This window comes from Chroicocephalus ridibundus, chromosome 16 (assembly GCF_963924245.1).
Source record: "Chroicocephalus ridibundus chromosome 16, bChrRid1.1, whole genome shotgun sequence".
NCBI lineage: Eukaryota > Metazoa > Chordata > Aves > Charadriiformes > Laridae > Chroicocephalus > Chroicocephalus ridibundus.
The window spans coordinates 7,134,907-7,151,031 of NC_086299.1; the positions used below are offsets into that span (position 1 = coordinate 7,134,907).

The 16,125-nt window shown below is 40.7% G+C and overlaps 1 protein-coding gene across 5 annotated transcripts in view; it reads left to right on the forward strand.

Moving 5' to 3' along the window:
• The window catches only part of RERE (arginine-glutamic acid dipeptide repeats), a 243,149-nt gene that overhangs the window by 70,769 nt on the left and 156,255 nt on the right, over positions 1-16,125 (forward strand). For all 5 annotated transcript variants that reach the window (XM_063354198.1, XM_063354197.1, XM_063354199.1 and 2 more), the window contains exon 2: positions 1,848-2,318. In XM_063354198.1, the coding sequence (XP_063210268.1) occupies positions 1,994-2,318 (325 nt within the window). In that variant the 5' untranslated portion in view covers positions 1,848-1,993. The remainder of the gene's footprint in view (positions 1-1,847; positions 2,319-16,125) is intronic.

Genomic DNA, 16,125 nt, shown 5'->3' on the forward strand with positions numbered 1-16,125 from the left:
CTGGATGATCGGTTCATTCAGGAAATGCCTGAGAGATTCAAGCCACAGCCTGAATTGTATCAGCAAAAGCAATTTGTCTCTCTTTGGCTGTTTCCATCGCTGGAAGTAGTAGTCAACAGGGACAAGAATATTGTAGTCTGAGATTCATGTAAGTGTGAAGGAATTTCAAATACACAGGATCGCTGACTTCTCAGCTGACTTAAAAATCAAAATAGTCTTTTTCCTTCTCAAATGTGGTTTCAGAGGCTTCATGGATGAACAGTCTATCTTCTGAGGTCCCTGGCTTTCACGCTGTAGCATTCTACACAGTGGACTAATTTCAGGTTGCACCAAGTAGTAGCTTCCTGAAAACTTATGAATTGGATGCAGGTAAATTCAGCTTTATCCTGAATTGGTGAACTAGGGAGAAAAGGTAACTTAGATTTGTATGTTAGATGCACCCTTGAAATATCCTTCTTTCATGGCTATTTACAGAAAAAATGGTATGTTATGATTCTTGTTCAGTAGTGGCTGTAACTGTTCAGACTGCTGCTCTTGAGCAATATTAAAAGGCACTTGGAATTACTTCAATTGGTGCAAATTCAGTAGAGCCTTTCCAGAGAAGGTACCACAAATTCTAATGTACGTGCTGCTGGCTGTCACTCAGATGTATTGTGTAATCTGTCGGTCCAGATCATTTTGGTTTGTCTAATAGAATGGAAAGTCTCAATTTTGAGTCAAAAGAATGAAGGCTATAACTGCATCGGGTCAGTATTCTTGGCCCGTATTTGACCGAGGTACGGTAATAGTTGCGGGGTACCAGGGGGGAGTTGGTGAGCGGCTGTGCGGTGCTTGGCTGCCCATAGGGGTGGAACCACGACTGTAGACAACTGTTGTGTGGTTGTTGGTTGTAGGATCATCTCGTTTGAGGATCCTGGCCATAGGTCTAAGCTTGCAAATACTTTTGTAACAGCAAGTCCAATTTTTTGAATTCAAACTTGCACTGAAGGAAGAAAAAAGATGCAATTGATGTTAACTGTATTTGATTAAATGATTGGGAAAGTAAAAACAGAGGTTTATCTCTTCGTGTTCCCCAGCAGGAAACTGAACGTGGGACGGTGATGAGTTACAAAATCTAACTCCACGTGTTCTGTTACTGGTAAAGCAAGTGTGAAAGGTCATATTTTTGATGTATGGAAAATCAGGTTTTGTTAGTGGACTTGTAACTACTGTGGTTTGCTTTGGCTTCAATTAATTCATTCCTGTAATCTGTGGATTACAGGTTAGCTCTATTTTTGGAAAAGCAGGGGAAGGGGAAGACTTCCTATACCAGATTGCCTTGGAGGTGGCAGATGGCATTCTTTACTCTGTACCAGCTTTGTAGGGCATCTGCTGCTGATGGTGTCGAGCTCTAAAACAGCACAGCCATTTGCTGAACTTCTTCATTTGCTTCAAGAAGAGAAGTTGTAGACTCTTCCTTTCTTGCACTTGTCCCTTCCTAAATATTTTTTCCCACTTGCATGCTTCCTATTCAGCTTCAGGTATAAAATGATAGGTGTTCTCAGTGAGCACTTCCCATCCAAGAAGTTGTTGTATTTCTGTAGTGAACAAAAGAATTTTTTTTATGGAGTTGTGAGATCTTTTTGAGGATGGAGATAGCTTCAAACATTTTACAGACCCCTCATAATTTATTGCTTCTACGAATGCTTCAAAAGACACCTTGGTATTTTACTGTCTTGTGTTTTCCATACTGAATTGCTTTAGGGTGTGGGGTTTTCTTTGTTTTTAATGTTTCTTTTCAGTAATTGGAGGAATTTTGAATATTAACATGGGCTTTTCCCCTCTTTCTCCCCCCCCACCCCTTCAAGAACCTTTTTAAAACGCTGGGGTTGTTGGAGTGGTTGAATTTTTCCTGGATTTGAGTGAGAAATTCAGAAGACTGAAGCCCAGGCTCACTGTCTACCTTTCACGGAGGCCCAGCCGTGAGAGGACAGAAGAAGGCACGTGGCGAATCATGACAGCGGACAAAGAAAAAGACAAAGACAAAGAGAAGGACAGGGATAGAGACCGGGATAAGGAGCGAGACAAGAGAGACAAGGTGAGGGAGAGTGAGAACTCCCGTCCTCGGCGGAGCTGTACGTTAGAAGGAGGCGCCAAGAATTACGCAGAAAGTGACCACAGTGAAGATGAGGACAATGACAACAACAGCGCCACCACAGAGGAGTCCACAAAGAAAAGCAAAAAGAAACCACCCAAGAAGAAGTCCCGATATGAGAGAACAGACAACGGTGAAATAACGTCCTTTATCACAGAGGATGATGTTGTATACAGGCCCGGAGGTAAGAAATCCTTATGTTACATTTCCGTTGAAAGTAATTTTGCACCAGAGCTACCAGTTAGTTGCCTGCAGCAGACAGCACAATGTCCTATCTGTTAATTTAGATTATGATTGTCCTAGGGGCAGGTTGCCACAGTTCCACTAGAGAGAAATATGGATATGCATGCAAAAATTTTTTGCTGTATCTGGTAATATCTTGATTTGTTGGAATGAACTTAGCTGCCTTTTGAAAAAAGAGCCACCCTTTTTTCCCTTTACTACGCTAATTAGCTGTGTATGGTATGGAATCTCTGTCTCTGGGATTTTTGAAACTAAGTTGGGTAAAGCACCGAGCACTTTGCTCCAACTTTGAACGGAGACCTGATCTGAGCTGGGGGTTTGCAGAGGTGGCACAGAGAGATGGCTGCCAACCTTTCTGACGAGTTTTTCTGTGAATCTGAGATTTCTTTGTAGAGCTCCTCTCCTGTCTTCTGCTTGCAAAATATAAATTGGGCAGCTTAAGATCTCGTACCTATTATGCCATTGATTTCACCCCTCTTGTTAATAGCTAATTAATGTCTATGTACAGCAGCTTAGCTGTTCGCCAAAACAGACAGTGTCGGTATCAGCAAGAGTCTGGATGTTTTGGGGAGAGAAGCAGAAGCTTGTGGTGGGCTCCGGTCGTGCCTCTTAATTCTCATAAGGTTTTTAGGGTCTCACGTAAGGTTTCAAGATGTAACCCATGGCTGCTGCCAGCTAACTTTTTCCTCAAAATGAAATTATACTTGAAAATTAGATTATTCAGCTAGCCGTGTTCTTCATTTTTGGGTAAAAACTTCTGTGTTCATCTGCACAGCATTTTAAAAGTGTTGACTGCAGTTGTTTGTTTCACCACAAGGAATTGGTTGTGTTTAGCTTTACTGTTCAAAGCATCGGCTTAAGGGCTCCGGTAGTTTTATATTACTACGGCATAGTCGTCATTTTACAGAAAAAGTAACTGCTGGAGCAAACTAGAGATGGATTCAAACTAAAACCCATGGAAATGAATGAGCTAAAATCTTGTCTGATTTTATCCATTAGGTGCTGTGTATCTCCACTACTAAAATTTCATTGTATGAATAGAGATGTAAATGTTTTAAATGCTCTATCCAGTTGTAGTTGCTGCAAATGCTCTAAAAATGCCAGTTGTGTGTTGGGCAGCATCAGCTGTGGGTATGGATGGGCTGAAATACAGCTGGGTTTGGAGGTCTTGCATCCCAGCCTTGGTCTTCCGTGTGAAACTTGTAGAGTCGGTTTTCACTTAGATCTGCCAGCGTTGGTCAGAATAGCTTCCCTCTTGAAATGCTTCAAACAGCATTTCAAACCGTTCAAAAGATGTTTTTCTCTTGGTCAGGGCTTGTAGCTGAGTAATATTTGTTGCTTGAGCAGTAACAGTAGGGAGCGTGCAGAAAAGCGTCAGCTTTGGTGGCAATCTTATTTTTGGTGTCAGAAGATGAAAAAATAATTTAGAATCTGTTAAGAGCAGCTGTTGTGTGAGCCCAGTGGTACAATGCGATACGCTGGCTTTATTGCGAAAAGCCTTTGCTTAGGATGAAGGTGGAAAATCAGTTGTTTGTGATCTCAGTTTTATCCTGCAGTAGGATGGAGAAGTATTAGCACTCTTTATCCAGTAGATGCAGCGCTTGGAGTAGCTCTGATGTGGGAGTGCTTGGATAGAGGGATGTTTGCGGAACAGCAGGAATCCGTACTGTAGTTAGACAGAGTTTGCATCTTTGCCAGACAATTGTTGGAGGGACATGAGCATAGCTGAAACCTCAATTGGCTGTACTGCTTTTTAAATTTTATTTAAAACATAATTTCTTAACAGGAGTGAGATCTTGAATATACATTCCAGTGTGTAGTGTATTCGAAAGCAATTTTAGCATCTATTGCGGAAGAAAATCTTAGCTTCTGTCTTAAGGCTAGCATACATATAGGGAGATGTATTTGTAGCTAAGGGTACGAATTACATAAAATTTAAGAGGGATTAAGAGAGTTTGAATTAATGAGACTTGCACAGCAAGGATTAGAAAGATGAAAATTAAAGGTGTGTGCAGAATGGATTGCTGCTTTCAGCCTACATTTTTTAGGCTTTAAGGAAAGGAAATCCTATCCATTTGTTTGATTCTTTCTCTTTAAATACTTTTGTCTGATATGGATCAATGTTAAAGGTCTGTATTTTGGCACGTTGCAGTCCATGGTCAAATTCTCCTGTGTTTACCCCATTGCTGTACAGTCTTAATCCAACACTTGATATTACTTTTTTCTGTGCTGAGCTCAGCAGCTACATTTGAGTAATAGCAAATAAATTGGAAATAAATAGATAATCAAGAACACTGGAATTTTTTTCAAATGAAAGGTTACACTGTATTGTTACTATATAAATACTGTTCATACTGATTTTGCATAGATATAATGAACATATGCATAGCTTTAAACCATGTATTAAAATTTATTGAGTAGAGCTTAGACAATGCCATGCAATTAATCTTCTCGACTTTGGAAATCACCCAGGCCTATGCTGAAAGCTTGTTGGCCCACTTCCCCATCTGTCCTCTCCATTTCCACAACCTCCCTCCCACTTCCTTCCAAATCAAATCTGTGGGGTTTTTTCCTTTTTTTTTTTTTCTTGCAGTTCTTCCCTTGCTTTTGTCAAAACGACTGTCATGGTAACAAATTAATTTTTATTGTAAAGCATTTATTCAGATTCACTTATAGGCTTTCTTAGCATAAGGTAATGACAGTGTAAGATAGTTGCATCAAGACTGAGGGTTTTTTTTCTCCTTTTGGATTCAGTTAGATTATTTCATGCTGAATTTCCTTCCATTTCTAGTGCAGATTGATTCCCTTCTATCCTGATGGCTTTTACCAAAATACAGCGTGATTTGAAAGGGTTGATGCCGTCTAGTTTGTATCCACATGCAATATGGTTAACACGTGGCTCCTAAGTGGGTGTGCTCTAAAACTGATGATCTTGGTTTGTAGTAGGTTTTTTTGCAGTTCTACTTTTTTTTTTGATTGACTGTCAGACTGTAAGCGAATTTGAATACTTTGATACTCAGCTGTGCAAACCAGACTTTAGAACTACATCTGTTGTTTGGGTTAGACAATTGGTCTCCATGTACGATTTTCTCTATAGGTTGTGAAGGGCTGTCAGTCAAACGGCGCTCGATGTATTGACTGGACTCCAGTGACTGAGGGGCTTCTGGAAGAGTCGTCCAGGCTTTGTCCAAGTGCCATGCTGCTCCAAACACTGAGGAATATAGCGACTTTTGTTTAGGCCCTGCTTTTGGTCCTTGGTTAAGAGAATGAGTTGCCTGGCTGGAAGAGGGAGCTATGTGATGGAAAACAAATAGCACTGTCAGTAACTTTAAATTTTTGGCCAACATAATGAAAGATGAAAACGGTAGTGACGATACTGTTCCAGGGAGCGCTTTTCCCCTCCCTGTGCTGGAGGGCTGCAACATGCTTGAAGTCTTACAATGGCCTGATGTATGGAGGTATTTTTCTTCTGTATCTTCAGCTTGTCCTTGAACACAGAGATTTTCTTTTTAATATTCTAATCAATGAGTTAAGATTCCAGAAAAAGTACATAGCAGGAATGGCTGCATCAAAATAATAGCTGGTCATGTGGCTGCTTTTATTGTCCTGTTCCTTTTTGTTCTCTGAACTCTTGCATACCTCTCTTGCTGGAAGAAGCTGTGTTGTCCCTGTCCCCTTTCAGTCTTGGTCTGTTCAACAAGTCAGGAAGGAATATTAGTCTGTTAAAGCCACAGAACTTAATACCGAGGATATTGTTGCTATTGAACAGAATTCTGCATTGTTATCGTGATGGCATCTTGAAAGCTGGACTGGAAACACTTTGGATGAAAGTCTAAATTGATTTGGAGCCTCAGGAAAACAGGTGACTTGATGTGTCACCTGGAGACGAGGACAATGTTGTTTGCTCTGTCTACGTAGAAACATTTAAAAGGATCTGCAGGAATTAAAAGGATTTATGAGGATCTGTTTCTACAGTGACATCAGTAGCTATATGAACAGCACATCAGCAAGAGGAATGAACATGAGGTAACACAAGGTGAGATACTTCTGCAGGGAGAGTAGTGCATTATAGGACTTCATCGTTTTCTAGCAAATTGGTTTGGAATAGCTTACATGAGAGTCTCTGTGTTCTAGGTGTTGTAAGATCGGTGTGAAGCTGGAAAAAGAGGTGCGGAGTGTTGGGTATGGAAGGTGTGATTTGATATTGTGCAGGGAAAGAGGCAGAATTAGCTTTATGTGGATCCTGCAACATCTGGCTTAGTATACAAAAAAAATAGGAATGCGTCTCTGCCACTTTGAGATGTCTTAGGCAATCACTGGTTGGGACAGCTATTGGACTCCTTGGTTTAGTTGCCTTTTTTTAAGGTATGGGAAATCATTGTCACTAGGATAAAAGTGAGATATTGCTACTGGAAAATACAACTTGAGTCAAGTACTAACTTTTCTGGATTTATAGGTTGATGTCACTTTAAAGTTTTGTTAGATTTCTGTCCCTGAGTGCTGTTAGGAGGCACCATAACCCCATAAGCTATTATCCGGACAGGCATCAGAGAAGGAGAGAGACTGAATTTGCAGGCCGAACGCGCTGTTGTGAAATACTGCTGCTCCCTTGTCACCAAACGTATCAAAGTGAGATCTTGCATACTTTTCACTTCGATACGTTCTGTGTTATAGTGCATGTGGCTGTTTTTCAAAGGGAGCACTTCATAAGCTTTGGAATGGTTTGCAGTCATCAGCGGCTGAGATTTGAAGCCTGCAGGGGTAGGGTTATTGCACTACCACAATGAAAAAATAACAAAAGATGGGTCGTCTTATAGAATCACAGAGTGGCCCAGGTTGGAAGGGACCTTTCAGATCATCATCTAGTCCAACCATCAACTCTGGCAAAAACCGTCACTAAACCGTATCTCTGAGCGCTAGGTCTGCCCGTCTTTTAAATACCTCCAGGGATGGTGCCTCAAGCACTTCCCTGGGCAGCCTGTTCCAACACTTAATAACCCTTTCAGTGTCAAAATTTTTCCTAATATCCAGTCTAAACCTCCCCTGGTGCAACTTGTGTCCTGTGACGTGGGGCCGGAGGAGTTCCAATCACAGCGGAACCAGAATTATATTTACCTAAGATCTAGTTGGACTGAGATTTCTTCTAGCTATCTTAAAATCCACTGTCAGTTTGGTTAGCAAGCAAGTATTAGGACTTCTAAATTTATAAGCTTTAGTTTGGCTAGCAAAATTATTTGTGAAATGTTCCCTTTACTATAACTGTGCTGAGATGTTTTGCATTGTTGTCACTGAGGAAATTGCTGAAATCATTGTTTTAATCTAAAAACCTTCATCAATTTTATAAAAATATATATAAACAAAAACCAAACAGAAGTGCTTCCTCTCTCTGTTTACTTTATTAATAAGTGGTATGCTGGTATTTGGGTTGAATGCGGGTGAAATTGAAATGCAGGAACTTGGCTTATGCTCTGACAGCGATAGGCTTGTATTTGACATTGACCCTTGTGTTTGACATTCTTCTCGATGCTGCCTTCTATTTATTCTGACAGCTTTACCAGCTGAGAAAGGTGGCCATGCCAGAACTAAATGTAAAACCACATATAATCGTATAATATATGAACATGAATTTTTTTGTACAAATCTTGAAGTTCTGGCAAGTGTTTTTTTTAGGCTGCTGAAAAGTTGGGGGGGGGGGGAGAGTTAATTCTTTTCTGAGAAATTTTAAAATTTGAATTTTGTGCTTGTGCAGAAGGAAAATAGGCAATGACATTAGTTTCTCATGTGTACATTTTAATTTTAGGAGGTCTTTGGCCAGACCCTTTTCTGTCCATGTTGTGTGGATTGCCCAAGCTTATCACGGTGATGCTTGGCTTTGCACGTGTGGCCTTCTCTCAAAAGCTCTGTAGGTGAAATAACCACGGATTCTAACATGATGTGCTCCGTGTTTCCCTTTGAAAGTCTGTTATTGTTGTGATACCAGATCACTGAAGTAATCAGATGTTCAGTGACAGACGTTCAGCTGCTGTAAAGAGGAATAACCTTGGGAGCTGTGCTGCTTAATTATAAGAGTTCCCCTTATTTTTCACTCTTACATGACTTTTCAACCTTTCTGCATATGTGAATAGGGGTGAGGAAAACTCCTAACAATATTTTTAAGAAAATATTATCTTTAAGACTCTTTCAAAGGAAACAAATACTTTCTTTACCCATTCCTCCTTTAGTAATTAAAAGAAGGAAAACAAAAATGTTAGAGGAAAGGCCTGGATTAGTAGGTGAATCTTAAAACATGTCAGGAGGGTGACCAAAATGCACATAAGCATTTAAAATGCATAAAAGCATCACAAGAGAATATTCTTTGCCGTTGATTGAAGAGAACACATGCAGCTGAAACTTGTGTTGTTATTGTTCTGTACTATTGGATATACTCAGCATTTGAGATTTTATGAGAAGTGGGGTTTTCAAAGATCAGGCAAGGAGGTGAATAATATTAAGTGTAGAAAATGAAATTAAGGCTCCATGAGAGCATACGTTGACTACTTAACTGCATATAACTAATTTTCTGTATATGTGCTGTTGGCATAAGTAGTACATGTAAGTCAAACCAGGGGGGAAAAAAAGGCGATGCATTTACTGAGGTCGTATTTGCTCTTAAGTGTGGCAAGCGTGGCTCTGCATGGACAGCTGGTGGTGCGTGACAGATGGATTCTTCAGTGTAAATCAAGGTTGATCTGGCAAATGGATTCCTCTGGCTTTGTTTGGCTTTTGGGTATAAACCCTGGGGAGCAGTGCTGAGGAGGTGGGCTTTCCCTGGGGGGGGACTGGGGATGCTCCTTGGCCAGTGCTGGTCTAACAGGTAGTTTTTCGTATTGTCTTTGTTGTGAAAACGCTGCCCCAATTTCATGTAATAACAGATGAATTGTGCAAGTGGAGAATTTTAGTTAAGGCTTTCTCTCTAGGGTTACTGTTAGTACTTTATCTGGGGGTCATCCCTCTGCCTTCCATCGCAACAGAACATGGGGCACTAATAAAAGGAGATGTACTACCATTAACTGCTCTCATGAAGTATTGGTAAAGGCAACATGGATTGTGAACTTGGTAAACGTATGCTGTGTACTAATGCAAAATAAAAATACCTTGTAAAGCAGTGGTGTGTTGGAGCTGCTGTAGGATGAATGGGAAGCTTTACGTGAACACCTTGTTGACACAACTTTTTCTGGTGTGACTGCGACAGCTGTCGTTGAAAATCTGTGGTAACCACAGGTAACTGTGGGACAAAGGTAAGAGCGGTTTTGCAGACTGCATTAGGGCGTTATTTTTGTGGAGGATGGGTGTAGAAAGATTTTTAACCTAAGCAAAAAGTAATACTTCATGGGGAATGCAGCATGCCGTTACGACATTAGGCAAATGGAAATTTGGAAATAAAAACACAGCAAGTGGGAAGCAACTGTGGAAAATTGGACTAAGGGGAAGGAATTCCTTGAAATAGTGGTTTTTCAAGGAGTGAAAGGGGAGTTTGTGGCCGCAGTAATTTGTTCATGGCCTGCCCTCAATTTATTTCAGTCCAAATATTTTGAGCTTCTAGTTGTATGGATTTATCAGCCCTTTTTCTTACTTTTACTATGTGGAAGTTGCCACATCTTTCATCGACCATTAGATGAAGGAGTGTTTGGTCAATGATAATGGCAACACCTGGGTGAGCAGTAACTAAACTCTTATTTTAGCTTCTGTATGGATTTCCCATGTAACACAACATTTACCTTATGCCAGCAGATTGCTTTAACTTTTATCTGGAAGTTTTTCTGATAAATTGGTGGAGGGAGGGAGTGAAATTTAATCTGTCAGAGCCACTTACAAATTGAAACAATAGGAAAATATTTTTAGTTTTAGAAAATACATACTGATTTTTTTTTTAAATACTGCTGTTTTTCAGTGCTGCTAGGTATTTGCTGCTAGGTGAATATCAGGTTAGCGGACAATAGGGAGAATATCACATAATCTTACTTGACAGGAGTGTCTGTATTTGCGTCTCAGCAGGCTTTAAGGCAACAGACTGCAGTATTTGAAATACAGTATTCTGTGAAAATCATCCTCCCCCAAGTGACACATTTAGTTTTCCCCTTCCGAACATGCGTTTCTTTTCAGGGCTGCCCCGACAACTTACAGAATGGGTTACTCTCTTTCCGTTTGTCTGATCTGGAAGATGAAGTGATGGGCCAGTTACTAGGGAAACAGCAATGGCTGTAATTTTTCTCTAGTTGAGGGCTACACAAATAAAGCCCATCCATATTGCGATGAGGTATTGTACTGTGTTGCACTTTAATTATCAAAAGGGGAGCTGAGGGAGAGAAGTTAAGCAACCATTTGGTGTTTGTGGTGGGCTTGGGAATAGAAGAACTTTCCCTTCCAAGTCCTCTTGGTGTGCTTGTTTTGCCAGCTAGAGCACGGAGTTACAATTATGCGTGGTCTGATAGAAGAACTTCAGCTCAAAGCCATGTAAAGGTGCTGGTCTTTCCATTACGTGCAGCTTCATGGGCCAGCTGTATGCTGTTCGTTTCTTCTAATGTCACCATCGACTCATTACCAAAACTTGGAAACACGAGTGAATGGAAAGTGCACGAGAAGAAAGATTCTCTATCTCGAGTGATACAGAATCTTGATCCCTTAATCGCTGCGGGGTTTTGTGTGTGCTGGCCAATTGCATGCTCTGGTCAAAGACAGCGTGGAGATTGTTCAGTTGATTTCATGTAGCCTGTGACAAATTCTGCTGGTGGTTTCTTAAGGCTTATTATTAATGCTTGTGTTTAAGGTCCCAGAGAAATTATCTGTAGCCATTGTTCTTCATGTATTGTAATTTGCATGTTAACAAATTTTTAATAGAAGACAAAAGGTTAAGGATATCTTAAAAAAAAAAAAAAAGTGAGGTCATGTAGTGATGTGTTAATGGGGCTGCTCATTTTTTGTGTCTTCCACAATATTTTGGAAACGAGTGTCCATGGCGAGCTGTTGAAATGCATCCAGTGCAGGTCTGAGTCGTCACAAGATGTCAGTGAGAAGCGTTTGGAGCAAAAGTTGCATCTCTAGCAAAAGTTTGCTGTGACCTTAAAAGATCAGAAAAGGCTGTTTTAAATGGCATGTGTGCAGTAAAGCTTATCTGTTGCTAAAGAAGAAGCTCTTAGACTAACTGGCTACTTAATTTTTTTTTTTTAGTGGCCTGCACTCTTTATTCTCACCCCTCCTCCCTTATGTATTTAATTGAAAAAGAAAATTCTAGGGCAGGAGGATACCCCAGTGTGAGCTAGTGGCTGAGCATCTACAATGTCTTTGCTTTGTGTGGTGTTTCTTGGTAACACTGCTTTCTGTAAGAAAATGCTTGGTTTATATCAAATTGTTAATGCAATATGTGAATGCATCTTACAAGAAAAGAGCTGTATAGTATTGTGGACATGCATAAAAATGCAGAAAAATAATTGGTGTGGGAAATCATGTAGCTGGGTGCCTGAACCGCAGAGCAGTTGCTTTTATAAAATTGGGAACTGCGGACTACAATTAGCTGTCATTAATTTTGTTGAATAGAAATATGTTCCATTTATTGTACAATCAGGAGCCAGGCTTGAATGAGTTTAAATAGATGAAATCTAAATTATACTGACAGTCCATTAAACAGCAGCAAAACCCCTTAAAGAAAATGGATTCGCTATGATACCAGTTTATAATAAAATCATTTGCCAAATAAGAACTCTGGGCCAGGCATCGGGAATACTCCTGTGAGTTTCAAATGAACACAGTAAATTGGTTGAACCGTTTATTGCAGAACAGGGCTCTAGCACATTGTTTTCTGACAAGGAGCCAGCAGTGTTGCTTGAAATCTGCTCAGCAGGCAGTGACACTAAAAGATCAGCCTGGCAATTTGTTTGTTGTCGGCCATATGGGGGGAAGAGAGGCAACTGTACGGCTCCCTACCTGTCAGCCCGAATATTTTTCTACTTAAAACCATGTGTTTGTCGTTCCCAATGCAGTCCTCCCCCCCTTTTCTTTTTCCTATGTTTGTTACTAAGCCATCATGTTAAATGTGTTGCTGTAGTTAGAGATGTTTCCACTATCGACCTTTTGTTTTTAAGGGTTTTGTAATTTTCCTGTATCTGGAACACAGGAAAACTCAGATCGCGACATTCAGAATGTTGCACAGATGTTTTTCTGATCCTTTGAAAAGTATCCCTTGGTTACTGATGATCTGAAACTGTGAATATTGTGCTACTAATGGCATTCAACTGTCTTGGGTGGTGGTGGGGAAGGATTGTGGCATTTGCCTTTAAGTACGTGGGACACTGAAGTGAAGAGCCCTGCTGCGGGGGGGTCCCGCGAGTTTTGGCTGGGGCAGAGGTATTTCTGGAGAAGAGTCCAGAATTGTCTGATCACGCTTCTGCACTGCTTGGCAGATGGCACTAGGACAGCTAAGCCTTTTAATTTTCAACATCAGAATGGAGGAATGTAAATATCCTTTAATTTTGGGATGTAAATATCCTTTAATTATTTGCCTATGCCACAAATTGTACTTGGTTGCTTTTAGTTTCTCAGATCCATCACACAAATTTCTACTGTGGTGCAACTGAACCTGTAGACTTAATGAGTGTTGGGGTAAGTGCTGTCTCTGTAGGAAGTTAGAATTAGTGGATGTGGGACAGGAGCGGACGGGGGCCCGGCAGCAAGCTCTGCTCGATTAAATGGTTGAACACGGACCGTGTGTTACTGCTGCTTACGCGAGCCTGGTGGTTCGTCTGCTTGGTTGGGACAATGTCAGAGCTGGTGCGTGAAATATTGAAACTTGGTGTCTGACGAGCTCCCCCAGGTTGTATCTAAATTGAGATGAGTGGGTTTTTACACATCTGGCGCATCGTTTTTCAGAACCTTTGAGTCTAGAATATCTGAAGGAAAGCGAAATGAAGGAAAGAATGTGTAATCCAGTATGGTACTGGGATGACAAAACTGGTGTGCTTGTGTGTGTATATTGGAACTCTGGTTGTTTACAGCTACACTGTGAAGTCTGAACTTCTGACTGTTGAAATATGATGCCAGGGGGTTGTAGACAATTCCTTGATGGCTTTCAAGGAAGATCTTCCCTGTGGAAGCGTGGCGCTGGGCGGAGAGCCTGCGGCTTTGTCTCTTGGATGATGCAAGTGTTGACTCATTAGGTAAAACATAAAAGGATTCTAATTGTGAAGATGGTTACTACATAAACGGCAGCGTTTAATCTGAGAAAGATTCATGTGCTCAGAAAAGTGAAGTGGTCGGGTTGTTTTTTACCAAAAGATCTTTAAGTCCATGTCTTGAAGCTCTAATTTTAAGAGCAGTTTTTAGTCCGGGAATATTAACGTAACCCCTCAGAACTAGGGCACATCTGGTGAATATCACAAGCCCAAAGGCATAATGACTCTGTACCATGTGTCGTAGAAATACTTCATCTCCAGTGGGACGTTTTACATGAAATAGGAAAGTAAGCAAATGTGCTCATGGTTGGAGATGGGCAGTGAATCCCACTAGTGATGTGGGGAACTTAAGATGTCTTTATTTTACCATTGTAATGGCAAAGGTTATGGAAAGCCCCCCCCCCCCCTTTTTTTTTTTCTTTCTTTCCCTCTGCCCCATTGGAGAGTTTGCTGGTTTGTCACCAGTGGAGTCTGTGGTGTAACAGATGAGATGGTTAACTTGTCTGAGGTGGCCCTTGGAAGCTGACACATGGATGTTATTGTGCTGGGGAGAAAGCAGAGTGTGAATTTACAGCACATGCGTTTCCTCTGTGGTTACCTGCTTCATGCTTGTTCTTATTTACTAATAAATGCAGGATGATGCAAAGATGACTATCTCTCAGTAAAAGAAATTAACTTGTACTTTGATAAGTGTGGAAGGATGTTCAGGGCAACAAGTTTTGCTTGCTAGATTTCATCCTATAGCTTAATTTACAGTAATTTATTGTCTGCTGATTTTTTTTAATGGGTTAATGTAGATAATCAGGCATCTCCTTTAATTTTCTGTTAGTGGTATGATTCTGTCTATAGAGGGGGTCATGAATCTTGCCCAACAAGACACTTCTTTAAGTTCAGTTTTCAAGGGGCCTTTGCAGATGGCAGAGCAGCTGACAGAGAAGGTGGCTGTTGATGCAACTCTAATAAGGACTAGAAAAAAAAAACGACTGGGAAGGAAAGAGACTTGAAGGGTTTGGAGGTGGACAGAATACGGGCTGAGAAAAATACTTTTAAGGCTTTCACTACCTTGGAAGTTCAAGAAAGGGAACAGGGAGAAGGTAAGTGAAAGTATAATGGTGATGCAGTATGCGTGGTGGGATTAATTTGTGCATGTTTAACCAAGGCCTCTTGTGAGGCTGGGTTTTAGGCAGCCAGGGTTTGGAGAAGGCTTGTCACGGAAGAGCAAAGAGCAAGCGCTGGATGTGGAGCCAGTGTAGGGGTGTCTGAGTATTTGCTGGACTTCTGAACTGTATTTTGTTTTGTAGGGAACTTACCCTGTCAGGGTTTCTGCACGTTGCAAATGTGTATTGCCCTTAAGCTGCCCAATGTCAGTAGCTGCAACCGAGTGACTCCGCAGGCTGACACGGTGCGCTCAGGGAGGGCAAACTGGTGACTTACTCAACTTGGCTGGGTGGGCATAAAGTGTAATGGCTTAATTACAGTGATGGGCCACTCAGTCTATAATTCCATGGAGTGAGATGATTAACATTTTGACTATTGGATGGTATTTATTTGAAAATCAGGGGGCTAGGAATTGTACACTGCTGTACAGCAACTTCAGTGGACATGACGATGAGCCATTCAATTGACGACATGTTTAAATTAGGAAATTCATAGTCAGTTTTTTCTTGGGCTTTGAGTGGAAAGGATTGAATGTTAAGGTTAGTAGAAATGAATATTAATATCGCAGGAGCAAGTAGAAGTCTGAAATACGCCTGTATTGTGAATTTCTTTCTAGACCAATAGGAGTTGAAATAACCGACCAGAATTTCTTTTGGGTTTCTGAAGGGCAGGTTCATGTGGGTTCATTGTGTTTTAGGCTGACAAATGGCCTCAGGCTTCAGATTTCCATTTAGCATGAAGAGAATACATGTCACTCAATATATATAAACCTGCTGAGCAGTAAAAGAATTCAGAAGCAAGTAAACTTGTCTGTGTGAGGAGCATCTTTATTTTGTGATTTTTAAGTTGGTTTTTTTTTTAGCTGTTTCTTTGTGACAAATGGGGTGTCTTTTGTAGTTGTCACAAACTGGCAATAGATGCTTGGATACAAAGCAGCCTGAGCAATAGCCATGAGAATTGACTGAAGTTGTCATTCTCTGCAGCCATATAGAGATAGAAGTGTTCCAGAAGTATGGGATCAGTTGGGGGGAAAAAAAGGCTGCAATAGCACATTCCAGCATGCTAAGGGTAAGGAGGGGCTATTTTGTATTTTCCATGGGCGTAAGTCTTATCTATGTAGGTTTGTTGCATTTGAAAAATGATATACGGCTTTTCTTTGTTGCTTGGGTCCACATTGAAGTCCTTCAAAATAAGATATTTGTATTTTGGATTTCTGGCAAATGAAAGTAATTGCTCTTTATGGTGAGTTTTGAGTAGATAATGTGGATGCATCTGTAAATGTTCTCCTTTTGGCATTTTTCCAATTTCTACCATGACATTGCTTTGCACCTGGATTAACTTGTTTTTTTTTTTATCTGGCCTCTATTGCTTTGCAGACATCTTAAC